General features: G+C 42.4%; 1 protein-coding gene across 2 annotated transcripts in view; it reads right to left on the bottom strand.

The window, feature by feature from the left end:
- Window positions 1–3,132: 3,132 nt before the first annotated feature.
- The window catches only part of Zswim6 (zinc finger SWIM-type containing 6), a 163,732-nt gene continuing 139,050 nt past the window's right edge, over window positions 3,133–27,814 (bottom strand). For both annotated transcript variants that reach the window (XM_021180894.3, XM_085830853.1), the window contains exons 5-14: window positions 27,333–27,512; window positions 22,918–23,094; window positions 22,493–22,639; window positions 19,092–19,238; window positions 17,261–17,521; window positions 12,646–12,781; window positions 9,567–9,724; window positions 8,734–8,897; window positions 7,080–7,161; window positions 3,133–5,818 (exon numbers count right to left, since the gene is read on the bottom strand). In XM_021180894.3, the coding sequence (XP_021036553.2) occupies window positions 4,956–5,818; window positions 7,080–7,161; window positions 8,734–8,897; window positions 9,567–9,724; window positions 12,646–12,781; window positions 17,261–17,521; window positions 19,092–19,238; window positions 22,493–22,639; window positions 22,918–23,094; window positions 27,333–27,512 (2,315 nt within the window). In that variant the 3' untranslated portion in view covers window positions 3,133–4,955. The remainder of the gene's footprint in view (window positions 5,819–7,079; window positions 7,162–8,733; window positions 8,898–9,566; window positions 9,725–12,645; window positions 12,782–17,260; window positions 17,522–19,091; window positions 19,239–22,492; window positions 22,640–22,917; window positions 23,095–27,332; window positions 27,513–27,814) is intronic.

Here is a 27,814-nt window from a genome sequence, read left to right as displayed (position 1 = left end):
ACTATCGCTAAGGCTCTGGTTGCTGTCGGTACGTAAGACATAAAGGGTTTCTCAGCTGCGATAGGCTTTCTGGGAATTGCATCTCTCAGTAACTAGCATCCTCTACCTGCCATGACCCAGTCCAAACAGGGCCTCCTTGGCCTTTTCCAAATGGGAACTTCCCAGAAGATGGGATGAGGATCGGAAGCATGGTGTCCGCATATGGAAAACCATTCTAGACTAAAGTTAACTGTAGACGATAAAGACGTGCTCAGAGGGCCTGGTGCAGGATCGGAACCACCGTTTAGACGTCAAGACGCTGAGACCCAGTTGGGGTGGGGTAATGTAAGTATCCAATTAGGTAAGTAACAGTTTTAGGATTTTACTTTGGATCAAATTATCCCCACTCACTTACTGTCTCAATTTATATAAAACACTTTAAAACTAGACTCTGAAGACGCTTTTCCAGCTCTTGAGTTCTCCCTGACCCGCCCACTGACAGCTGCTCGTGGGTCTTACAGGCATCAGCTTTTAAAGTGGGCGGCACCGAACTCCTGCTCTCCCGGGGGGTGGGGGGGGAATGGGGACTTGTTCCCTAGCAGGGTCTCCGTTTTAGTTCATGGAACATCTCCCAGCAGCTCAAGATTGAAACTAGGGAGTCATTTCTGGTGGTTCCTAACACACCACATCTAAAACCATGACACAACAGGCTCAACTTTTCCCCAACATGAAGACTAAGCGCTGGTCACCCTCTCTGTTGAGCCCAGCTGGTCCAAACTCAAATGGTTTGTGTATAATGACCTCCTAACTCCTCGCCCTGCTTCTTTCTCTGGGAATAATGTGTCCACCACTCCAGCTCTGCCTTGTACCCCTCTGCCCGCCTCACCACTCCCCCCATCTGCCTTTGCTGACACTCTAGCCCCTTCCACACTTCCACCACATGGAACATGGTGCCTCATACATCTGAATGGCCAGCTTCTTTATTTTCCCCTGGGAATGTTTGTGTCTCCCATCAGGTCTTCCTAAAATTATACCTTCCTCTTTCCTCTGTGACATGTGCCACCAATGCAGCTTGCACACCTCCCTCTGTGGGACCTATGTTCTGCAGGTGCTTCAACCCTGGACCTGAAGCTTCCCCATCATACAGTAGAAAGCTTACTGAATGGACCAGCCACAACTTTCCCAACATAGTGCCTTTGTTTTTGTTTTCGGCCTGAACTACACAGAATTCGTCATATTGGTGAATATTTATACCTGGTCACATGTCTTTTATTAAAGTGTATCAGGTTAAATGATTTTCTTTCCATACTCTGACCATTTATTACCCTTTAAGTTTTTCAGCAATATAGAAAATTCAATTCTCCTTCGTTAATTTTGTTGTACTATTATAACATATGACGACAGAGGCCCCAGTTTCTATTCGGCTGACAACCAGTATTTGAAGGTCATAAAATACTTGCCACCCCAAACTATAGCTCTTATCCTCAAATAACAGACCCAATAAAAGCTCCAATTAGGAGTCAACTCTTTTGCCTCCAGACGATCTAAATACATTACTTCTATTTCTCCTTCCTGCTATTCATACTTAGTTTCAGAGTGTTTCTCAGCACCAGACACTTGTACACAGATCAGCCTGTCTGCAGGACTGCTGTCACCAAACAACTGAGGGGCTGGAGGTACAGCACGTGACTCTCCATCATTTTCCAAAAAGCTCCATGAGACGTGTAATCACTCCCTGTAGAGATGGTCTGTGAAAATAAGACCAGTTTCCACCAGGGAATAGGTCACTTCCTGGCAGCTGGAAGTCATGCATGTATCATCTTCCTCTGATGCCACAGCTGCCTTCTGGCAGCCTACCTTATCATATGGAATGTTCCAGCGCTTACATAAACTTGTATCTGCCTTCAGCAATATGAAGGATTACTAAACTGTGAGTAAGCTTACAATAAGAGAGGCAGTTGTGGACCGCTGCATAGGTTTGATTCCATACCACCACATAGGTTTTATTTCTACTAGACAATAATTGTACTTCTGAGGTCACCAGAGATTCATTTATCTTCACTTCTTACTGGCTTAACTTCTTGACATTTGTAATCTACCTTTAAGACCAGATGTTAAAGTAAGAATATTTTAAAAGGAAACGTCTCCTGAAAGTGGAGATCCTCACAACAATAAAACCATAAAAAAGCACCCCGCTTTTAAATTCCTATTTCTGGGTATGTATCCACATTTACACAACTGGAAATCTTTCCAAAAAATTTCTCCCCAATTTAAAGCAACATTGTTGACAACAGCCAAAAGCAGAAGTATCCTAGTCCAATGTCCACCGAAGGACGGATAAGTAAACAATGTGGGAGATCTGTATGATGGGAAGGAGTGCGGCCTTAAAAACTGGGAATTTTGGCACTTGCGCCAACATGGATGAAGCGGGAAGACAGCACACTAAGAGAAATAGGCTGCAAGAAGACAAATCACTGCATAGATTCACTTAGAGGAAGCATCCAAAGCAGCTAACTGGTAGCAAAAGAATAGATTGGTATTTACCAGGCACCAGAGGAAGTTGTTGTTACTTGTTCCGTTCTGCACGCTTGAGAAACCTCTGGCGATCTGCTGTACAGTCACGTTAAAATAGTGCACGGAACTGTGCACTTTGCAGTACATTTTGTGGTACTCTAAAATGCATACATACATCACATATTCACCTTCCTGAACACAGATCTTTGGTAGAGGTAGTGTAGTGCGGATCCATAATCTATAGAACTTGTCTTATAATTTCCCTTAAAACCACACATCCAAAGCCTTACAATCTTAGCATTTATTAAATATAAGAAGTACTTAGCACCCTAAATTATAGTCATTAATCAGGGAGAGAGGACAACCTGTACTGTATGGTTGAAACCAATTCAGCTACTGCCTCGTTCTTATCTGTGAGGTCCTCTCATTTATACCTGTCTTCGATACCAGACAGCAAGCGCCAGGCCCTCATTCTGCTTGCCACTGTCTTTATCTCTAGGGCCTAAGAAAGTACCCAGAATTCAGTGCATGGATAATTGGAGGATGAATGTAGCTGCTATTAAACATTTAGACTCAGTAATAGTTAATGAACACACAACTCAAGTGTAACAAGGTAGATATACCATAAACGAGGCAGAATCAACTTTCAAAAAACTAATTTTAATCAAAACAAAAATTGTTGATCATTAACAAGTTTATAAAACAGTGATTTAGTTACATAAATAAATTGATATCAGTGTATCAAATCTTAATTACTTTCAACTTCATGAGCATGTTTACATGAGTGAAGAAGTACAACCTTTTTTTTTTTCTTTTTACCTATTATAATAAATAAAATGGAGCGCATGAAATAGTTCTTCTAAACAAAAATACCTACAAACATACCTCTAGCATGTTTTCTAATGAAGGGAACAAGAGACACAGGACGACTTTTGCACCAAAACATAAGGTTGCTTTAAAAAGCACAAGGTTACAGAACCATCAGCTAAAGTAAAGACACTACACTGTAACCAAGGTTGGTATTTTAATAATATAATGAACAGTTTGGTAGTTAGATCTCCAGTTTGGTTATTTTAAAGCATTAAGACAAAGGCAAGATAGAAGGCTGCTTCTGTTTGAGTAATTCTAGAGAAAATAAAATATATTAAAGAGAGAGAGAGAGAGAGAGAGAACTGAAAAGTAGAACAGTCAGACCTACACAACTTTCTGTCCTGCACAAAGTCAAAATCCCTATGCAGAATAGATATATAATATATATAATGTTATCTGTGCACAAATGTTAGCTTATTAGCTCACTGCAAAGGCGTAATGTATCATGTCAATTGTCTTGGAAAACATTTTGCGTTTTGTGTCAAAAGGATATTTTAAGTTTCCTAGGCTAGGAGGCACGAACCCCGGTTCTGGCACACTGTATGTTCTTAATGCTAAGGCTTGCTGTGTGTTGCCCCTCTCTATTCAAGTGCCTGTTACAAGCATGTGTGGTGTAGTGGTTGTTGGTGTCTGTGTGTCTACATATACATATGTATACAGAAGCTGTATATATATATATATATATACGTATAGAATCTTCCCCATAGATCTCAGTCCAGCCACGCAGTCACCGCCCGGCAGGAAGGTTCACGGCCTGAGCCAACCCCGAAGCAAGGCGCGCGCACGTTCTGTCCTTCTGCTACGTTTCCTCTCCATGTTTTGTTTTTGTTTAAAACCAAGCTACTGCAGCTTCAAGTATTTTTGCATTACATAGAATATTTTTTATAAATTAGTTAATGTTATATTTTCAATATTCAGACATATACTATAATATATATACAGTACAATAAATGCTCTCATTCTTTTTTTTTTTAATTTTTTTTGGATAAATCCCTGAGAATGTATGTTGACAGTCGCTAAGTTTCCACATGCACAAGCATCGTGTGCCATGCTTCTGGACGAAGAGCACTGCAAAGCCACGTGGGTCAGCCTTTTCACTACTAGTATTTCCTTTTGTTGGTTTGTTACATATGCTGAAAATGTGAGGATGAGTTACAAAGGAGTAAAGCTGAATCCATTCGAGGTACTTATCACAGGATGGAGGTGCTCTGTTTGGTTTTTAAAGCCATTTCAATTATTTTTTTTTTTTTTTTGAGGCTGTGAACGTATACAGAAAACAGGAGAGCTATGTGGACTTTCGCCACTTGACAACATATACTCAGTGTAAACCAAACCTTCTCAACCTCTCTCACACAAACCAATAATAATAATAATAATAAAAATAATTAAAAACAAAAGGAAAGAAAAAGGGAAAAACGTAAAAACACACAAACTTTCACAACATGACAATTTAGTCTGCAAACGCAATATAACTATACACATATAATACCGGTGTGGCTCTGTTCTTTAAGTTAAAAAGGGTACAAAGGCAGGCTCAAGTAAAAACAAACCGTCCCTCCCGCCCCACCCCCACCCCATTCATACAAGTTCTATCAACCAAACCTCTCCCGAACCAACATCATCAGCTTCTTCTTGCCTTTGTAGATTTGTTTCAGGTTGTCGATGAACTGTGTAAACTGGATGTGTCCATCGTGTGCCATGAGGAAGGTCTCTCGGGCCTTGCTGAGGAACTCGATAAACTCGCTATAGTGCCGAGGACTGATGTGTGTGAGGCGTGAGTGCGTTGTGTTGATATAGGCCCCAATCGTGGCATCCAAGAGCTGCCGCAAGGGGGCTTTGTCCAGTGACATGAGCTTGCCAGAGTTCCTCCTTCCATGAAGTCCCACCATGCCCGGGGTGGTCAGGGTGCACCTGCGCAAAATGTCCGACAGTACCGTTGCGCATTTGACGCTCTTAACCACCAGAGGTATTATAGCTGCTAGCTCATTCTTACCGAGGGAGTGACTAAGCGCACAGGCCCACAGAACGTCATTAATGGCAGGGTGTGTGTCCTGATTGTAGCTCAGGTTGAGATGGGTCATGGCCAGCGTGGCCAGCTTGTAGGCCCTCATCGGGTACCCACGGTGCTCCATGTACCGTGCTATTGTAAAGAGCTGTGTGTAGCTCATGCCGGTGGTAGCAGCATCGAGGACGATTTGGTACGCCGTCTCAAAAGCTATGTGGTCCTTTTCACAGAGGGTCAGTGCAGAGAGGGCGCAGTTCTGTGGGTCCTTCATGGCGCACTGCAATGCCAGCGTCCGGGCACTGCTGGCCAGCTTTTCCTGTTGATGGCAGTCCAGGTGGAGGCGGACTATGGTGCTGTTTGACATCACGGTAGTCGCAACAATACTCGTGGCCTCTGTGGGAGTGAAAAGTGTAAACCAGCTCTGCATGATGCTGTCCAGGGCATAAACGCCTGCAAGGAACATAAACAAACCTTATTACTGCTAACAGGAAGTCTGGATAAGGTTCTGTTTGCACGTTCACAATTGATGCTTGCTCATACTGTTAGCCACTGCAGAACAGGAGCTAGACGGGAACACTGAAGGTACCGTGCCTGGGAGCAGCCTTTCAGAATAAGGTTACCTGCACTGTTCTTCTGTGAAATGCCCGAAAGGAGCACGAACTCCCTATAATAAGGAAACAAGTCTCTTGGTGGCTGGTATTTGCACTGGGCCTCTTGCCATTTCAGACAATGGTTTGTTACTAATGAGGACTTGTTCGCTGGGACCTCTTGCCAGTCATTCACTGTAGAACTGGAGGCCAACAAAATAAAAAACAAAACAAAACAAAGGGGTAACCTTCCCACAAATAGGGATTTAATATATGTGGCGTGGTATGTTTAAGTTTAAAAGATATACAACACAAAACTCTAAGACCTACAATTATGAAAATATCGCCCAGACTCAGGAGAGAAAAAGTGAACAGAAGAGAACTGCCGATGATACAGGCGCTGGAAACGAATGTAGTCTTTAAGCGCCTGTACACAGAGCTCACCTACACAAAGTAGGAGTCGGCCCTGGCACATCAGCAGGGGTGTGGGCACTTCTCAAAGCCCTAATATCTTTGTAACATTTTAGCAACAGAGCACTTTAATAATCTAAAGATAATTCTCATACTGAGATCAAATTCATGATTGTTGGAATAGCATGTCACATGAGGGAAGGACAGTAAGCATATTTCACAGTGTCTCCTGTCAGAATCTCAAGGCAACATCTCACTAAGAGCTGTGCTTCCTTCTGTGACATAAGCAGGAAGAAAGGCTGTTTTAAGCAGCCATGGCCACCAATGTCTGTGCTCTTTCTGTCCTGCAAAGGGGAAACCTTAGGCCTCAAGGGCCCCTAAGTCACAGCTGACAGCCAGCCAGATGATTCTCTTATGGCCCGCTACAATTTCTCACACACTTCAAAGTCCATCCAAGCCACACAAGGTGGCCATCCTCTCCCTAGGGCCCTTGCAGGGATGAGATGGATATAGGAACTGAATGGACAGCACATTCACCAATTCCCTCCATTTAAAGTAAGAGGCTGGAGCTGCCCACTGGGACAGCTTAGAAGCTCTGTGCAGTGAAGGGTGAGGTTTGGAGAAGCGAGTCCCCAGTGTGTGCTTGAGGGCACGGGGGCTTCTCATAATGTGAGATGAGATCCTATCACAAGCTTCTCCTCCAAGTTACCTACCCACTTCAGTAGCACATGTCACCAGCCACCGCACCATTTCTCGACGTCGCCAATTGAGGGTTGAGAGGGTCATTCGCATGACCTACAAGAGCAGGGTGACAAAATGTTTTCAATATAATTTTATGTCAACGGGGAAAAAAAAAAACAATTCACAGTGTAAACTACTAGGTAGACTCTACTCCCAGGGGGCCAGAAAGCACTTGAGGTCAGAGTAAAACTTGGCTTCCCCAGCTGGTCTTGCCCTGGCCTGCGAGGCCTATAGGAAGCTCACTCAGCACCTCTGGCGGGTCCACTAGTCACATGTGGCAAAGTCATTCCATGTCTTTTCTTGTGTGAGTCACAGGATGGGGCTGAGAAGCCAGAAGAGCCTGGCTGTCTTCTCCTTCCTAGCGTTAGTATTCTAAGACACGATTTCTGAGGTTTCTTATGAATTCATCAAAGGGGGGGGGCACGTGTGGGTAAAGATTGCTGTAGAACAGTAACTGGTTCCTCCTTCGATCTCTGACCGTGATGTAGCTCAGATCAACTGGAAGAAGCCATCTTTGGCATCACTGCTGATCTCTTCCCTCCCTCTCCTACATTCTACTAAGAATTTCCAAGATAAACTTCTCTGTCTCCTTATGTTCATAACTATTTGAACACTTGAAAGCCTTACAAAGAACCCATGAAATTCTTTCTTGGGTTTTAGAAAGAATGAGGCAAAGCAGGTGAGTTTTCACCAATTTGCCATTAACCCAGAATTTCAAGAGCACAGAAAAATCATATTAATGTCCCTTTCTGTATAACACCCTCAACAATTTATAACAAAATAAATCAAATAACAAGAATTTATGTTTAAGAAAATAAATTTTGAACCACATTTAAAAGCAATCTCTGCACCTTGGTTTATACACTATCTCATGCTACTAGTGACATATGCATTTTCCCACTGCATTAAACATTATTAATACATCACTGAAAGGAAGAATCGATAACTTAGAAAACAAGTCAATAATCTAATCAGGGCATTCTAATTCCCATGCTTAGGTAGGGCATAACTACTTTTTAATGAGTGAGAACACAAATGTTAGCACAGGCTTCACAAAGAAAGCCCAAACAGTCCCTGGTTGCAGTGTACTCCGTGCAGGAACTGTAAGGATGACATCACCTGGGTGACAGATTCCAAATCTTCCTGCATTTGTGTGCTGCAGCAATCTCAAGCAGAAACCAGGCTGACCGCCCCGTCTTTTACCCAGTTCTCTTGATGTTATAAAAAGGAGACGGAACTGTCCAATGCAAACATCAATAAAAATTCAGACTGCCTCTAAAAAGTCAACCCTTACAACCGAATCTTTCCTGCATGCTCTAGCATCATTCAGGTCTCTGGTCGGCAGTATCTTTCCACTCATTCACAAGAGAAATAGAAATCTTAAAGCTGTAAGTCAGGAAAAAATGTTTTTAAAGTTGAGGAACACACATAAGGATTCTGACTGTATTGTTGCCTTAGCTGGGACTAAACTTTGGCTGAGCTAAAGTGACCAGAGTTCTGAAAGATGGCACTGTTAAAAAGTCCAACACACTTGGGCTCTAAAGAATCATTGAAAAACTAAAATGAACATCCCTATGAGGGCTGCTTAGCAGCAGTCTTTAGCACCCCAGAAAGAACCAGTAGTACCTGCAAGCCCAGCTCCAGAGACACTTTCAAAAGAGTGATGTCTGGCAAGCTGTCCATGAGAGTTGCTATTTTAAATGCATCTTGGGCAAGTTTGAAGATGTGTGATGAGGAGTGGATGTTTTTCTGGATGGATTCTAATACTGTCTCCAGCCTCCGAACATCGCCTGCAAGGACCAAGGAAAACCAAATCAAACCGAGTCCAATGTAGGCGAAGCAACGTAAATAAGAGAAAAGCCATGCAATCACACACGGGCAAACCCAGAGGACCAAAGAACTTGAAATGCAAAGCACACGCTCACTTCCTTGGGAGGCTCCCAGCTGGTACAGGTGCTATGACTCAATGTCCCATAGCCATTGAAGACTATACACATCTCAGCTTCACGTGATGATTGGCCAAGTCACACTACTCCCCCTCACCCCCCCAAACAGTGACTAAAAGCACACATAATCTGGAACCAACCAACACCGAGAACAAACAGCTCTTCTAGCTTCTGTGTATGTATTGTAGTGAATATTTCAAGGACAACAAAACTAGCCAAATCTTTTGTTCTATTTCTAAATCACAATGATTTAATTTTGTTTCTATTGGGGGCAGGGTGCTGCACAAATGGTAACATGATATAAATAAAGATGATACCAGGCTCAAATGAGTGGCACCCATTTGTCTCAGGAGTAAGCATGAAGTTAGTATCTTTATAAAGATTCTTTGAAACGTATTTGATAGTGATACTACTGTGGAGAATTTGAGTTAAACACAACAATAATATAAAGCTCTTCTGGGAGGAAAAGAGTGCAAACCACCGAGACGACGTGGTTTCTCAATATCACACTACCTTTGGCTGCAGTTAGCATGGTGGATGCCAGCTCACACTGCTGGGACTCAATGTGGCTCAAAGTGAACCAGCGAGGGTATCGGTTGGGGACGACTGACGCAATGTGGTGGGGGCGGGAGAGGTCTCCTGTCGGAGCAGTAGATTCCAATACTAGTAACCTGTAAGGAGAAAGGAAAAAAGACCATCCTGTTATTATTGGTCCATTATCCTGGCCACAAGAAGCCATGCTTACGGAGATGGGTGCTGTCTGGGGCATGAGTTCGGGGAACTGCACAGCTCTCTTCCTTTCATTCCTAAGCAGCATCACTAAGAAAACTGCATGACATTCAGGGACACCCAGAACCCAGACACAAGAATTATGAAATATGAGTTTTAATCTCCACAAACTAGTTTTTAATCTTATCGCCCATCAAAAAATAAAACAAGATAAAAATGGGTATTTAGGATGGAATCTGCAACAGAGAGCAGTAGAGAAAAAGTCTTTAACTTGTTAAAACTAAAATGGGCTCCTCTTCCTACATTTTTAAGTTCTAACAGGATTTATTCCTGTGACCTCAGGAATCTAAAGTTAACTTATATTTCATCAACCAGAGGCTGAACGGAACTGAACATGAATTTAATATGATTTCTAACTTCAATTATGTTGACAATAAACAATTCTTGAAAACAAATCACATTAGTGACTTCTTCTAATAGAAATTACCAAAGAGATCAGCAGCTTAGTTCTAACTAGAATAATGCCTTAAGAATTATCAACACATTGGCTTCATCCAGCCTACTAGTTCAGGGACTATGAAATAAGAGCTAGGGACCCCGGAAAGTTTGCAGTCAGAGAACGCAGCCCGCAAGGCTCAGAGGGAGAAGTAGAGGATCAAGAAGTGAGAATTTCAGCAGGGTTGTTATTCAGCTTTTAAAAGAATTCAAACCGGGCGTGGTGGCGCACGCCTTTAATCCCAGCACTTGGGAGGCTGAGGCAGGCAGATTTCTGAGTTCGAGGCCAGCCTGGTCTACATTGTGAGTTCCAGGACTGCCAGGGCTATCCAGAAAAACCCTGTCTCAAAAAGAAAAAGAAAAAAAAAAAAAGAATTAAAAGAATTCAAGAATGCTGGTCTCCCTAGCCAGATCCTCGCTGGAGTCGCTACAAAGTAGTCAACAGTTCTGGAAAGATGAGAAAGTGCACAGGAGCTGCCCTTTCTAGCCAGGTCCTCGCTGGAGTTGCTACAAAGTAGTCAACAGTTCTGCAAAGATGAGAAAGTGCACAGGAGCTGCCCTTTCTTGACCAACCCTTTCTCTCGGGTGTAGGGAGCAAGGGTGTAGCTCTATCTCCCCTTTCCTTGCAAGGTTCCTGGCATCCTGCAATGATCTGGTGCTCTGCAGCAGAGCTTGTATAGGGTACAAGGGGCAGATAAGAGAGGGCAAAGGGGAACGCCGTTCGTTCCCTGTGCTCTGCTATAGCCCAGGCATTCATCAGGGCAGAAGATTTCTTTCCCTAAGCCAGAAGCACACAGGACCAGGCCCCCATTTCACTTTACTTTAGCCTGGTAGTAGTAGCAGTATCTGGAGGCAACATAATATTTCATAATATTAAGTTTCTTCCGAGTGGAATTCTTTGGATTAGAGTAAGTAGACAGGTGAACACCTGCCCCCCTCCCCCGGAAGACTTCTATTTCAGCTTCAAAAAAATTGGGAATTTATATCTACTTATGAAAGTATATTCTAAACTATTGTCCAAGTGTTATAAAGCAATATTTTGGGAGGGGACTGTTGCTCATGTTAGTTACTTATTTACTTTTTGGCAATTTAAAGATCAAGAGAGTATTAGAAAATTCCTCTAGTACATTACAGATGTTTCCTGTGGTCAAAAGTGCATGTGAATTACATACCAGCCCTGAATCCTCTATTACAGAGGTGTACACACACACAGTACCCTAACCCTACACAAATATAATTGACGGCTAATCGACTAGCATATGGTTCTTACACAAATATCAGAGAGATGTAAGAACACCTTTGGTGACACCAGTAATTCTTAGGCAGATTCACGTGCCAATCTTATCTGCATTACAGACGAGGATGAAAAGCTTCTTTTTATGGAATCAAACATTCTCAGGCTTTTAGATCTATACAGGGCTTGGCTTTAGTCTATTAGAATAATATATAATATGAACTTTCCATTAAAGACACAAGAGTGACTTATTATTTAAAAAAGCAGAAGGGTAAGGTTAAAGCCTTAAGAATGGCAGATGTCCGTTCTGGCTCTGCAAGTTGAATAGGTTACATACAAGATTTAAAAGCAGGCTCTTGAGAACTCATCAGAAAGTGTCAACTTTGAGCAAGTCCATGATAAAAGCAATTATTTGGTGAGTTGATGTTTCAAAGGAAGTGAGAAGAAGCAAGTGAGTTGGCAGAGATTATTTTCACTGCCATGACCAAAAACACTGAGGGGACGGGAGCAGTGGAGCTAAAGTGAACAGACCAGAGGGATGCCTGGCATGGACGCCTTGCACACCAGACACATCCGCCTGGCTTCCAGCTGTGCACCGCTGCATCCTAGAAGCTGTACTGATGCTGCCACTGGGGTCTCAGAGATGAAGGGTCTCCTCAGTGTCACACTTGCTCTAGAGCATTGGTTATTTTACTCTCAAATTCCACTAAGAAGAGGCTATGATGGCCATAGTCTATGCGCAGCTAAGAAAAGGATGCGCCCCTTAAACATAGCAAACACATTGCCTCACAACAACCCAGGGAGCAAATACATAGTATCTTTAGCTTAAACATAGCAAATACATAGTATCTTTAGCTTAAACATAGCAAATACATAGTATCTTTAGCTTAAACATAGCAAATACATAGTATCTTTAGCTTAAACATAGCAAACACATTGCCTCACAACAACCCAGGGAGCAGATACATAGTATCTTTAGCTTCTCGCCTCACAACAACCCAGGGAGCAGATACATAGTATCTTTAGCTTCTCTGCTGCCTGTAAGAGACATGACTGAGTATGAGATCAGCTAATGGTCATCTCTCCCTGAGGGGAATGTGGACTGCCTCGCAGGGCGGGGCTGGAGATACGTACCGCATTGCTCTCAGTGCAATTTTGTATGCTAATTCAGCATCATGAGGTAGGAGAGAGGTGAAGAGATACTTGGCAAATGTGTGCATTGGAACACTCTCCCGATGGATTATTTCACCTAAGCCACTATATGGTCCAGCTGTGGAAGAGAACATACAGCGTTTACATTCCAAAAGAACAAACTAATAGCCCTTATGAACTGTACTTAAAGTTCTTTATGCAAATGTACAGCTAATAGAGTTAAGAATTTGAACTAAGTAACAGGAGAAAGGAAAAAAAAAAAAAAAAAAACCTTAGTCAAATGTTCCTGAAGACGCAGTCCCAGTTTAGGCTTTAAGTCACCAACAGTTCCCCAAGTGTTCCACTGCTAAAACAGGAACCAGGGAACCCAGGAACAGAGCTCGCACAAGAACCTCCCATAAAGCAGCCCTCGGAAGCACACTCTTTGCAGAATCTGAGAAGTTCTTTCTTAGTGTATGTTAGCTGAGCACATGGAAATGCACACAAGGCTGCTTAGCTCTGCCCCTGCATTCTGACCGACAGATGCGCCATGCTATGGCCCCTGCATTCTGACCGACAGATGCGCCATGCTATGGCCCCTGCATTCTCACCGACAGATGCGCCATGTCCAGAAAAGAGCTCAGTCTCCCATCTGGGAGGACGCTGAGGCCTCAGCACAGGCTCAGGATGCTACTGTTTCTAATAAGCAGAAACAGTAATTCCATAAAGTGATTAATAAATTACTCGTTTGGTATTCACTATAAGCAAAGGAAAAACATTAAAATAACGAGAAATTACTCTTCTGGGCTCCAACAGGCCAATTTTGAAAGCAAAATTGCATTTAAGCTGTCAAAACTCATTTCTTAGTAAATTCTGACAAGTGCAGTGGCAGCTCTGGCCCCCTGTGAGCTCCCCAAATGCTTCTCTCAGAGGAAGTCCAGGCCTTGGCTTTGAAAGGAAACCACAGTGGTTAGTTCTAACACTCAGCACTTAGGTGCTCCAAGGTTTAGTTACTGTAAAGTGTTTAATAAATTGGTTTCCATGTCACCTTTGGGTAACATTTGTTTCATGATTTCTAGAATTATGAGCCATGACACTACTGCTCAGAGAACACAACACATTTGTTTTCCATGAGAAAAACCACCCTGGAAAAGAATTTAGAATGCAAGAAATGCAGTTCAGAAGAAATGGTGAGACAGGTTTACTGAACTCAGCTTTGAGTAGGAGCATGGTACATTCTAGATCATTCTAGAATGATCTAAAAGTCATTTTGTGATTCAATTTTCAGGTTAGCATTTTTTAAGCTATTAAGTTATTCACTATTTAAATATTTTGAAAATCATACACAATTCATATTTTAGCCTTAATTATAATCCTGGATGAATTTCTAATTTTGCCAAATCTACTAATCTTTGTAAGACATTTCAAAATACTTAGTAATACAGTATGAAAAGTAGATACAGTGTTCTACATGCACCTTTTGTTCACAAAATAAGTTGCAATACTGATAAACTAAATGCGTATGAATCTCCAAACTCAAATAGCAAAAGTCCTACCACAATATGAATATATTTTCAGACACACGCTATGAGAGAATTATGCTTAAATGAAGTGATAGAGCAATGCACTGAAATAAGATTAGTGCCTTTTTACTCTGCCGTGAACTCTTCACACTACAGTAATGATAAGCCTGGCAAAATACGCCCACATGTGGTGCAAACATGGTAGAGATACCATGGAGTCAACAACCACTTGCTGATTAGATTTGAAGCCTGCTGCACAAGTCAAAACCAAACCTTCGTCTAAGAACCTGTGCCTGAGCAAGTCATAGGCCTCAAGGGAGGACCTACTACCACCACGCAGCTAAATGAGCCTGATGACCTATCATTCCAACCATAGATGAGTGCACCCCTCACCCTCACCCCTCACCCCAGAAGCTTCTTTTGGAAGTAGATGGCAATTAACAGTGGCCCACAACTGGTCAAAGTGGAGAGAATAAAGGGCTGGGATGATCAGCCCTAAATGGGATATATTTATCACTTCTCATCCTCCCAAGGGATTAGAGGTCACTGTGAAGAGGGAACAGCGAGACTGAAGGCTGGAGGTGTTGATAACTTTAAAGAAACAGCTTAGCTTTCTGGAAACAGCAGGGCAGCTGTGCATAGGACCTCATAGCAGCTATGCCGGCATGCAGAAGAACTTACTAAGTTCAAGCCAGATAGACTTCCAGCACGGCATGGAGAAGAGAATAGTAGCATTTAGTTCTACCCCTGACTAAAATGCTATTAGCAACTCACAGCTGCTTGGAGGGGCAGCCTCCATTTCTTTCAGGGCAGGCTCCTTGTGCTCCAGTGAAATGTTACACACCCAAGAGTATATATGGGCAGTGCAAAGTAGACTTAATTGTTTTAAGAATTGGGTGGACAGGGAAGTGGGGCAAGGATCTGGGAGGAGCTGGGAGAGGAGGTGAGGAGGATTCAAAATTCTCCAAGAACTCATTTTTCTGAGGAGAGAGGGGGGGAAAAAGGATGTCAAAGCTTGCTTTCCCTCTGTCAAGGAAAGACAGAAAGAAGCACAGTTAGCCAACCCCTTGACCTTGGATTCTGAGCTCTGTGAATTCCTAAAACACTGAGAGAAATAAAAACCTCCTAGCGATCCCACCTGGCTACCACACAGCGAGCACCCAGGCAACTGAATCCTCCAGTCCATTTTACTGCAGGACAGATTACAGCAATCTGTACTGCAGACAACCCTTCTCCCTCACTTTCTCCATTCCCTCTCAAAGGCTCCCTTTAAACACACTACATTATCTCCTTATCATTCAGAGAAAGTCAAAATGAAGAATCAACAAGTATAATACCACGTCAGGCAGTACAAATTTACTTTTAGATTAATAATGACCTATAATCCCAGAATTCAAGTGTAGTAAATTACAAAACCCTGACGTCTGGCACAAAGTTTCCCCAAAGGCACTTCTCTAATGTGTGACTAAGCCACCAGTGCCATGGCCAGCAGAAGAGTCACACTCGGCAACGGTACCTACTGCTCCCTCTTCTCAGGTGTCAGGTATGCTAGGACATTCCTGACTCCTATAAAGACTATGAGTGCATGGAAAACTCCACGAGGTCATGGACTCAAGTCACTACCGCAGCCTGCTCTCCTCAGTATTTACAGAAATGGCCCTCAGCCTCCTGTGACTTCCCTAGTCCTGTAAGAGCTACCCCTGGGCTCTAGAGGGCCAGAAAAGGGAAGGAGGCCCCGGAGAGTCAGAGTCCTTCCTTAGACAGCACTCATATATTAAAAAAATAAAAAGTTTGATGAGAGTGAATTGAAAACTAAGAGTTAAAAAAAAAAACAAAACAACCCAAAACCATAAATAAACGAACAGAGACACAGTTAAAAGAAAAAAAAGGTAAATGATAAAGATACCACACACTAACTATAAGCTTTGAAAAATCCCATGTCCTCTTCCAGAACTTCAATATAATGGCAATCAAAGGTCGGGATAAATCACGACCACACTGAAAAGACTTGGGGCCAATGATGTTGCTTAGATATCAAAAGGGATTATGTGGAAGGAAACTGAAAAATAAAAGAAGTAGTTAAATAATCAGGATTAGTCTTGAAAATAGCCAGGACAGGCCTTTTATCTTTATATATTAATAAATGAATAACAGTTAACAATGACAAACTACAGGAGAATACTTTAAAATTAAAAATGGGGTTTTATTTCCCCCCACCCCAAATGAAGAATCATATTAAGGCTTGCTTTAAGAACATTTCCCTTTTAAAATGTATAAATGTATAATATATTTGAAAAAATATATCTCTCAAATAGATCCTTAGTTTTGGAAAAATTAAAAAGGTCTTAAATTAGTATTTCCTCTATAGTCTGTAGCAGTCCATGATATAAAATGTGAACACATTTTACCATCAATCACAGAAAAACCCTATAGCACACATCTCAAAGAGATTTCTATGACTAAGACAACTAAAGTTGCACCCTATAAGTTATACTAATTACACTTACACTTCTGAGAAAACATACCTCAACAACAGTGCCAGCCAAAACCTAGACTTTGTAAGATCAAGAAAATCCCCTGCTGCTTCAGCTCATCTATGAAGCCTTTTCCTTGGTGAACCTACGCCTAATAAACCTAGTGACGTTATTAAAGAACAGTAGAAAGCACTCCTGCAGATCTTAGTTCTTCGTTGGCAATTAAACATGATACTACAAGGCCAGATGTTGTAAAGGCCAATAAATCTACAGGAGTGTCAATCAGTGTCTACTTTCTATTTACTTGACCAAGCAAATGGGTACATAGGTGCCAAGAACATCTCGCCAAGCATCAACATTGCATTTATCTCAGGAGCCACCTAGCCGAAATAAAAATAGCCCATGACAAAGCAAGTGACCTGATTTCAAACAAGCTATCCTATATGACAACCTAAACCAAATGATAAAAACCTAATCGTGTATATTTTAAGTAGGTTGACAGGTTTCTTAGTGAGCATGCCTCAGGTGGTCTGTGAATCTATCCTACCGTATCCTATGTATCCATACTATGCTCTTAACAGAGCAGATTAGTACATACACCAGACCCTTTTAGCATGTTACCTTCTAATAGGAAGACTGCTTGCTTGCGAAAAATTTTCACCAGTGTGTCATCCAATTCGATTTCCTGGAGCTTAGAGATGAGCTGCTCCTCGTTCCGGCAAACTTTCTCTTGTGTGTAGAGCCCATCAGGCATGAGCCGCTGCTGCCCCAGCCCGATTAGGGCCACCTCCACAGCCAGGGTCACATAGGACTCCCCTTCTTCTAAGAACTTGTGTGCAGGCAGATGGTGGTACTCCAGGGACTTGCATTGTCCCATGTTGTCTATAAAATGCCACAAAGAGGGTATCTAAGTTACATTCAATACTGTCAGGCACTAATTACATGTTCTAATCAGTACTGGTGCCTGAATTCTCTGATAAAGTCAGAACATCAAATTTTTACATTAAAACGCAAAGTTTCACATTTCAATTTTTTACGTTAAAGTTTAGATTTTGTTGTTGTTTTTTTGAGACAGGGTTTTTCTGTATAGCCCTGGCTGTCCTGGAACTCACTTTGTAGACCAGGCTGGCCTCGAACTCAGAAATCAGCATGCCTCTGCCTCCCAAGTGCTGGGATTAAAAGCGTGTGCCACCACGCCTGGCTTAAAGTTTAGTATATTTTAAACCATGACTATGGATGATAAAGTGTATGTTTTGTGGGATTAGTATTTGTGGGTTACTAAGGATCTTAAAGAGTGGAAAAAGATTTCAAACAAAAATAAAATCACATGCCATCAGAGTTATAAAATTCATATTGTATAACCAATAAGTGCTAACAATAAAAAGTTAATGTTAAAAATTATATGACTATAATGCTACATTTTAAGATGTGCATGAAAAGTGTTTTCATACTTTTTCTGTAATACTAACATTTCCAGTGAGATCAGTAAAGAATACAGCATATGCAACTCAACTTCAGGGTCAGTCAATGCCAGAGACGCCTTCTCTCGTCTCAGTTCAAGAGTGTCAGTGTAAAACTGTAAAACTGTAACTTCAGTTGTCCAAGTCTCAGGGGATGCGAATTCGGACTCCCGACCCCCAACTCAGGAAGGCAACCACCAAGGGCGAGACTGAGACGGACAAAATATTAAACCTGTTCCATCTCATCCAAGGACTAACTAAGGACAGTCCTTACCCCTTCTCAACTCTGCCTTAGGGAGCTTTTGAGGGATGATTCTGAATTTCCAGGAGACCGAAGAGAAATCTCTGTTATGGTATGTATGGTGTCAAACATTCGAAACGTATACGATAGTTAAATTAGACTTAAAATATTTAAGTCACTTTTCATGCAAAGAAAAGCAACTAAATATTCTAGTTCTGAAAGCTATGGAACACAGCTGTTTGTTTATCATAATCAAGGTTGAACATGCCATAAATGTTATTAATTTCTTAGTGCAGGATCATGTGCCAGCAGAGAGTATTGTTTGGGTCACTGACAAACACGGCCAGATGTTGATGCTGAAGATGTTCCCATGGGGGAGCCCACCTGAGGCTTGAGTGCCTGCCTCCTAGCTCGCACTAACGCTAACCACAGACTCTGTTGACTACATGGCTTCATAAAACATACTGTAGGGGCTGGAGAGATGGCTCACTTGTTAAAGAGCCCTGATTGCTTTTCCAAAGGACCTGAGTTCAATTCCAAGTTCCCACAAGGCAGCTCACAACACTCTGTAACTCCAGTTCCAGGGGCTCCGACACTACCATACAGATACACATGCAGGCAAAACACCAATATACATAAAGTAAAAATAAATATATTGTTTAAAATACATACTATAAAGAAAACCAAGGACTAACTAACACCATTCTGGGGTTAGAAAAGGGGAAGAGCAAACAAACGCTAATGGGTTTACCTGTACAATCGGAGAAGCCAGAGAAGGCGTCACCGTCAGTGTGGCAAGCTTCCATAAGGCTACTGAAGAGAGTGCCCACAGGGTCCAGGGGGTGTCCAACCCAGCCTTCCAGATTGGTTATCGAAGTTATGCTTTTATGGGGCAGCTCTGTTTAAAAAAGGAATGGAGAAAAGGGAGAGAAACATGAGTAACACAGACTGTGATAGCAGCTCTCAGAATAATTAGGAATTAATTCAGATGGAAAGCCCCTTGTTAGTTAAAAAACTATCCGCTGAGAGGTACTATAATGCCCATCTTATGAGTTGTAATGGTTCATCTATCAATCAATCTGAATGGCACTCAAGTCCAAGAATGGCTCCCCACATCTGTGTAACAGCATCATGGGCTAACCTTCACAGGCCTGTCATAGGCACTCATCCTGCCACGGTTGTGCCCTTGAGTGAGTCAGCAGAGGTGGTGAGGAGCTGCACCGTCACACTGTCACCACACCTGCACCCGCTGGGTCATCTCAATGAGGAGTGGAGCAATGACGCTCTGGGGTTGACTCCATCCCTCACAGGAGCACTGTTAATCACTCCACAGCAGCCGTGCTTGCCGTTAGAGGGGCTAAGAGTGGACCTTCAGCAAGAGTGAGCTATAGCACAAGGTAGATGTAGATTCTGACAAAAAAAAAAATGTTTTTTTTTTTTTCATTTTCTTTACAGAATGTTAGCTCTTTGGTGTTAAAGTGCTGAGAAAACAAATCCTTGCAAATGATTTCTAGTATGATCTACTAGCGAATGCTATTTAAAGCTGCTCACCAAAATAATAAAAAAGCAGCACCTCCCTTTTAAAAGAATAAAATCCAGTTATCCGGAGCACAGATTAACAAACTGACTGACAGTTGGCCAAAGCCTTATTCCATGACTTTACCACGTCTTAAGAAGCCTTCTGATTTTACATCACTAACTCTCAGCGCGTAAGAACAGCACATGAAACCTTATTCAAGTTGTGTTCTCGAGGCCTCAGAAAGGCCACCCTTCTCCTGCTTGGCCACTGGCTTTCATCCGCATAGCGAGCACAAGGAGGGCGTCACTCTCTGGTACAGCTAACTCTGGATTTTGATTTAAAAATTGTATAAGGTTAAGAGAACCGTGTGTAGACAAATCTACAGGCAGGTGAGAGATTTCTAAGAAACACACTTTTAAAGAGAGGAGGGGCTACTTTCTTTCAGAATCGTAAAGCTGACAAATCAGGTCAGAGGGAACTGAACTACTCAGAACTACACTCACTAACCTTGGTCCATTTACAAGTCACTGTGCGGCACACCTAACACTAACATCCACTTCAATATTAGGACAAACAGCAGCAGCTCAGGGACAGACACACACACAGTCCTAAGGAATCAAGAACCACCAGACACACGTTTCATCTCCTGCAGGACGACACAGAATGTGTCTGAGATACTCAGGCCTGGGCTACAGTACACCCGAGTCCAAGGCAAATCATAGCAGTCTAACCCAACGTGATTCTGAACATATTAATCATTTTTACTTTATATTTCTTAAATGGAACAATTTACAAAACAGAATTTAAAAACTAAAATTACTCAGAAAAATTTATGTTTTCTAAAAAAAAACCCAAAAAACAAAAAACAAAACCCCAAACCAAAAACTAGACACGATTCAAGAGCCAATTCTTTTGATGTTAAACAAAGTTCTATGCATCCTCTTAGTTCAAAAGCTATCCTCTGCACAGCTGAGGAGAAGCAACACCTTGGACCAGGCACAGTCCATGTGTTTAGAGGAAGTGGATTTCAGAAAAGCTTTCTACAGGGCCTCCAATACATTTCGGGAGGCTCAGCAGAGTCATTCTAGATCGAGGCCACTGACATTCCAGCCCCATCTGCACTGCCCTTCCTGTGGCTGAGAGTGTAACTCTGGAATGATGTGCACTGTGAGTGACAGTGCCGGTCCACACTCCTACTGGTTTCATCATAAAAGAAACTGAAAGTCACAGCCAGCACTTCTACCCTCCAGCTTATTCCAACAACTTTTCATTATTTATTTGTATTTAAGGTGAGTATATGTAAGTATGAAAGGATTAAAAACACAACTAACAACAAAAGCCAACAGTAACTAAAACTGCTCATAATTATAAAAAAAATTACAGCAAAGCAAGTCATCCCAAGAATGTGTGCTTCCAGAAGGAACCAGTGTACAACCAGGAAAAGCCGATACATCTCTCTCACTATCTGTGATGGTTTCTATATTCTTGGGCCAGGGAGTGGCACCATTTGGAGGTGTGACCTGGTTAGAGTATGTGTGTCACTGTGGGTGTGGGCTTAAGATCCTCACCCTAGTTGCCTAGGAGTCAGTCTTCCACTAGCAGCCTTTGGATGAAGACATAGAACTCTCAGCTCCTCCTGCATCATGCCTGCCTGGATGCTGCCATGCTCCCACTTTGATGATAATGGACTGAACCTCTGAACCTGTAAGCCAGCCCCAATTAAATGTTGTTTTTATAAGACTTGCCTTGGTCATGGTGTCTGTTCACAGCAGCAAAACCCTAACTAAGACACTATCCAATCAGCAAGCTGAGAACCAGTAACAGACTTTATTGTTACTACTATGGTATTTATCCAAAATGAGAAAACTAACAAACTGAGATAAAGACAAGGTCAGGTGTCCTGTCAGTTGATCACTCATCAAAAGTCATTTGTAGACCTTGAAAAACCAACCGAACTGCTACCTCAGCAAGCAGGGGTTTCTGCTCTGATCACTTTGAATAGATAACAAGTCCTCCAACAGAGACTATTATGGCTATAAAAGTATAGAGTGCCAGGCCTTGTTTCAGACTTTCTAGGGATTAGTGGGTCCATCTCAGCAGCTCTTAGAGACAGCCCCTCTGATGAGACCGGCTGTGCAGAAGAGGAACCTCAGAAACTGAGACAGTAGCCATCAGCTGAGGGCGCCCACCCGAGACGAGCTGCTGGGATTTAAGGATGGGCAGCCACTGTGAAGTTCTTAGTGTTTACATTAGATTACACCAGGAAGGTATCTTAGCTTCCATTTTAGATGATCCAGACAGATCATCAGCTGTTCAAAAAGTAAAAATCTCCGTAATTAGGGAGGAATTTGTTTTCTTTCAAAATTCAACCAAAACAACTTGGATTTTATTTTTGCAGATATGTTATCAAATTAAAAAAAATTTATTCGTCTTTAGCTTATGTGTATGGGTGTCTGATTGCATGTATGGCTGTGTTCTACATGAGTGCATTGTCAAACACTTTTAGGAATGGTGAATGAAGGCCATTTCCATGGCTGTACTTTCAAAACTCCATCTCTTCCAGTAGAACGTGAAACCAAGCTCCATGCACACCAGGAATCCATTCCAATAGAGACAATCTCTTTCATAATCACCTTTTTTTTGAGTCCGGAACATTTCCAACTGTTTCTGCTGTTGTCGTCGTAATGTGTTCACAATAGCTATTGCTAGTCTCAGTGCTTCTCTGGGGTACCCGTGAGAACGCAACGCATCCACTCTTGCACAGGCTGTAGGGACGTGTTCTACAAACAGAAACCCAGTAAGGGGGCAAAGTGGCCGCTGTTAGATCCATCCATAAAAGCGGGCTACTACAGTAAGATGTTCCTCCCCAAGCGCCATAGAAGAAGATATAAGAAACCATTTCTGAACTTGGATCTGAATGGAAATTTCAGCCCCCTGTGCCAAGCATTCATGCGTTGCCCATTGAATACCTCGATCCTCTACCTCCCACTCCAATAATGCTATAGAAACTAAACAAAGGAGTAAGTCATGGAAAAGTCTTTCCGGTTTGGCCACTTACCATGCCAGAGGGGCCACCCCCGGGAGTCAAAGAGGGAGTTTTCAGTGTCGTCATGGTAACAGTAGTTGGTGTACAGGTCACTGCTGATAATGTGCTGCAAGTGGCTGTCCTGCCAGTGGAGATCACATGCCTCGATGGCTCTTGTGAACACTGTCCGATGAGGCCTGTTCGATGAATCTGTTTTTTCCACAATTCAGAAAGCCGTGTCAGCTATTATTCACATGTGAATAAATCAGTCATAGCACTCTGCGGCCAGATGTTCATGAACACACCCACACACACTGTCCTGCACCCGCTAAGCAGAAGGGTGGAGGGTGAATGGAGAGTCTCACATCCTAAATGCTCGACGGCAGTTAGCCTAAAGAGTTTCCAGACATTTACTTGTTGTATCAAACACAAACATTCTGCAGCCATTAAAGCTATGGTTAAAGGCATCCTGCAAAAAGAATTCATGTCTTAGTCTCCATGCCGAAGGTACGCTAAAGAGGCACTTGTGTTTTAAAAAAAAAAAAATCCCATGAAAACTCACTGCTCCCCACTTCTGAGGTAGTGTTGGGCTGCCCCTGATGGGATCAACAGCTCTCACAAACACTGTGCAAGAGATGCGACACCAGCCATGGAACCTTTCAGGAAGACGCAGTCAGCCTTAAAACTATGCCATGAGGGTTGTGCTTTTGGTTGTATTTTTTAACTATATTGTGCGGTTTTGCACAATTAAAACTATTATGCTTCTTGGGATATAATGGTTAAATGCCACTTTATATCCCAAAGGGCATAAATGCATCTGTTTAACATTTCACAAAGCCACACAACATAGCTACAAAACAAACCAGCGCACTTACCTTGCCCCTATAGGCTGTCTCCTGACTCCTGGACAGGTTCCATGGCTGGTGTGATGTCCCCAGCATAGTGTATGCCGGGGCATCACAAGAGAGCAGAAGCATACCGTCCGAAGGGGGTTCAAGGTTCAGGACCTGACGAAGAAAAGAAATGTTTGGGGAATAAAGGATAGTCTCACCTTGGCTCCTTGGATTATTCAATTCCTAAAGAGACTACTACAGGAACTCCCGCCCCTTGGGCCCCAACTCTAAACTTACTTTCAGCTGTGGCACGGCCTCCACTGAACAATTTGTGGCACAGCAATGAACAATTTCATTTACATATACCTAATAGTGCTCAAGGAGAGTCCCCTTCACTGCTCTCGGAGACTCAACTAAAGAAGCAGCAAAATGAGGAAAGGCTTTATGGAAAGGCTTCATCTTCCTGTCCTTGGACTTCTGTCTGAGCAGACAGAGGCAAACCACAAACAGTGAACACAACTGTGCTGAGATGAGCAGCCTGGTGGCTTCATCTACCCCCGGCTCTGTCCTGCTGAGGGAACTAAGCAGCAACAGAGACACCATGACTTGTAACAGTCTCACAGCCAAGTACTGCCGAGAGTCAAACACACCCCTTAGTTTAGCTAATGCAGCCAGCCATTTGCAACGGCTGTCGTTAAGTCCACAAAGACATTTCTTTGGAGTGGTCTCATATCAACTTAGTTATCCGTATCTAGAGGGAAGACATATTGAAGTGCACAGATGACAGATAAAGAGGTGCAGGTGACTGTCTGCTGAGACTCCTGACTAAGATCCTTGCTACCATTCTGCACAACTGGAAGGATGGGCCCAACTCTTACCTGCCTTTTGTCAAGCAGAATAAAAGTGCTATTCCCAGGGGGAAAAAGTTTTATGACCTCTCATAATTAAATAGCCCCAAATTCAAGTTTCTTTGAATTTTTACTTTTTTTTTCTTTTAAGGGATTTTCCTAGATATTTTAAAGTGTGGTCTTTGTATTTATTTTCTTTACTTCAAGTTACAAAGGTAAAACTTAAAATGGAAGAGACTACAGAATAGCAACTTGCTATGGTACATGCTGTGACAGTGAGTTCAGTATTCATGCACTGACTCGGCTCTCTATCTAGGATTCTAATCCAAGCATGCAGTGTGGTTTCATTAGAGAATCAACTGAACTGTTCCTGTTTCACGGCAGCGCAGAGAGCACACACAGAGCTTTCAACGTTGGTTTGCTCCAAGACACCAACAGAACTGATAAATGCTCATAAAATTGTATTTAAATGACCATGATGAGCACAAAAATTGATATACACAAACTCATAAGCATTTAAAAAATAAAGTGTATAACAAAAAATTTGGAAAAATTGGGATAGTAAAAGGTGAAGAAGTCTTATTAAAAAAAGAAGGAAGAAAGAAAGAAAAAAAGGAAGGAAGGAAGGGAGGAAGGGAGGAAGAAAGGACAGAAGGAAGGAAGGAAGGAAGGAAAGAAAACTGGCTTTCACTCTATAATGTTTAAAAGTCCTCCTGACGGAGTAGGATCAAGATGCTCTTCACTAAGCCTCACTAATCAGCCATGGTGGACGTCAGATGCCGTCAGCTTGGTGTGATGAAAGCCTGTGTGTGCACTCTAGCACATGCGTCTCTCCCAGATGCCGTCAGCTCGGTGTGATGAAAGCCTGTGTGTGCACTCTAGCACATGCGTCTCTCCCAGATGCCGTCAGCTCGGTGTGATGAAAGCCTGTGTGTGCACTCTAGCACATGCGTCTTTCCCAGATGCCGTCAGCTCGGTGTGATGCCTTGGCTACCGGGTTGAGCCCCTCTGTCCCCAGCCTCTCCTCTAGAGAGAACACCGAGGTGGTGGTTCTAGGTATGAGCAACCACACCCTCTGTAAATATGATAACCACCACCCTTTGAAAGCAATGGCTCTTCTCACAACTCCTCAGAAAGGACTCTGAGTGTCTGCTCAAAAGCAGATAGATACCTTTAGATACGAAAGACATAAGCACTGCATTTATTTGGAATAAATGCAGACCTGGCTTTGTCCTGCACAAGTCAAACTGTAAGGGAAATGAACTGTGTTGTCCTGAAAGCTAGATCATTTCTTCTTCTTTAAATGTACATTGGTGTTTTACCTCTTTGTGTGCCTATGTACCGTGCACACGTCTGGTACCCATAGAGGCCAGAAGAGGGCATTAGATCTCACAGCTCTAGAGTTACACATGGTTGTAAGCTACCATGTGAGTGCTGGGCACCAAGGGCATGTCCTCTGAAAGAGCGCTGCTCCTAACTACTGAGCCATCTCTCTAGCTGCCACCCAGTTTCTAAGGTCTACAGAATTTCCATAGTAAACTAAAAGTAACATTAGAACCAGAAAGTAAAATGCAAAGTGTAGGATGTCAAAGAAGCAGCCCCCCAAAATAGCAGCAACCAAAACTCAGAAGGTTAAAGATATCACCTAGGTAGACATCAAAGAACCTTCCCCAGCAATGAAAAGAATAAACGTTGACCAATTAAACTTGACAACTTGGAAAAAAATGGAGATCTGAGGGCTATGTTTAATTATTAAGTGACATCATCATGAACATGATACAGACAGGATGGACTTCAAATACTGAATTCCCAAGGCAAGTATCTCCAGTTAAAACACAGCCTGATGACCTTCCTTGGTCTTGAAACCTCTTTCTGGTTGTCAAGTCCCTGTGGACGTCCACTGTAAAGACTGGAACACTCTGCTAACATCACATCCGACCGTGGCACACTGCACAGCATTCTCCTTAGGAACAGCAACTCCTCTGTTGATCAGCAAAGAATGCTTGATTCTGGATCCTCCCAATGTTAACTCCAACCCTGCTGCTACCATGTGATTTAAACCACTTTCAAATCCCCCATCAAGCATAAAATCATTCCAGAATATTGGTACAAATTACAGACTAACAGTAGATTTGTTAAGAATGTGATTCTGAAAAAGACCAGAAAATTCAGCAGCATCTCACAGACAAAAGTGAAGCCAAGGAGTAGTTGGTTTTTAAAGGACAGAAGAGAAACTGAAACTACAGGATAAAATAATGGGTTATTCCGGAAACATGCGGGAACATTTCTTGGTTGTCTCAGACTGAGGGCATCGTTCACCTCTGGGTGGGACCAAAAAATCTACACAATCTTTTCACAGTAAAGAAGTCCCTTGATGCAAGTGCCAACAGTAACACAAGGCCCTGTTCACAAAGGTACATTATGTGCACACCAGCCCCGAAGAGTCAGCAAGTGTGTGCCTCAAGTCTCTCAATGCTGTCTTACACGGTGACTCAATACTGCCCCACTCTGTGTTTTTAATTAAAAAGTAAAATTCAAACTAAGCCATTAGTGGATCATTTAAATCCACACTAATATGTTATATCTATCTGCATTGTGTAACTATTTTTAAAAGAATACAATGTTCCCAGCTAAAATTAAAATACATGCACACATTTAAAAGTAACATGGATTGTCCTTGGATTAAGTAAGTAGGTTATCTGTTAACATTACACACGTGTACACAAAGAAGTGGGTGAGGATGGGCAGGCTACCACTGTGGACTCACCTTGGTTGGCATTTGCACCCTGAGGCAGAGCATTGGTTAGGTTGGGTAATTCACTGCCATGATTTCCATCTTCCCACGGACAGACATCAACACTGTTCCATTTTTTCAGTTGCTTTAGCCAACTGGCTTTTTGCTCCAACTTACAGTGGGGGTTTAAAACGATACACATCCACAGAGCACCTAATTTAAAGAGGACAAAGAAATACATTTCAAAAATTATAAAAATGTTCACAACAGAAAAAAATCTGAATCACTTCAAGATGGAACTGAGTCTGCCAGTTTCACTGATAGAAGACGTCACAGAATCCAAGTTTAAACTGAAGGCCAAAGAGTTGTTACACACAAATACATACTTCACAAGTTCTGTCATTACCTTCTTACTTTCATTATACTTTACATATTAAAGCCAGTAACATCAACAATCACAGGGTTCAATTGAAACAGTGTGTGCACACCTGTACCGCAATACACTACTCCATATT

Source organism: Mus caroli, unplaced genomic scaffold (genome assembly GCF_978045245.1).
Source record: "Mus caroli unplaced genomic scaffold, Mus_caroli_1 scaffold_15, whole genome shotgun sequence".
Taxonomy (NCBI): Eukaryota; Metazoa; Chordata; class Mammalia; order Rodentia; family Muridae; genus Mus; species Mus caroli.
This window is presented reverse-complemented; position numbering and strand designations above follow the sequence as displayed.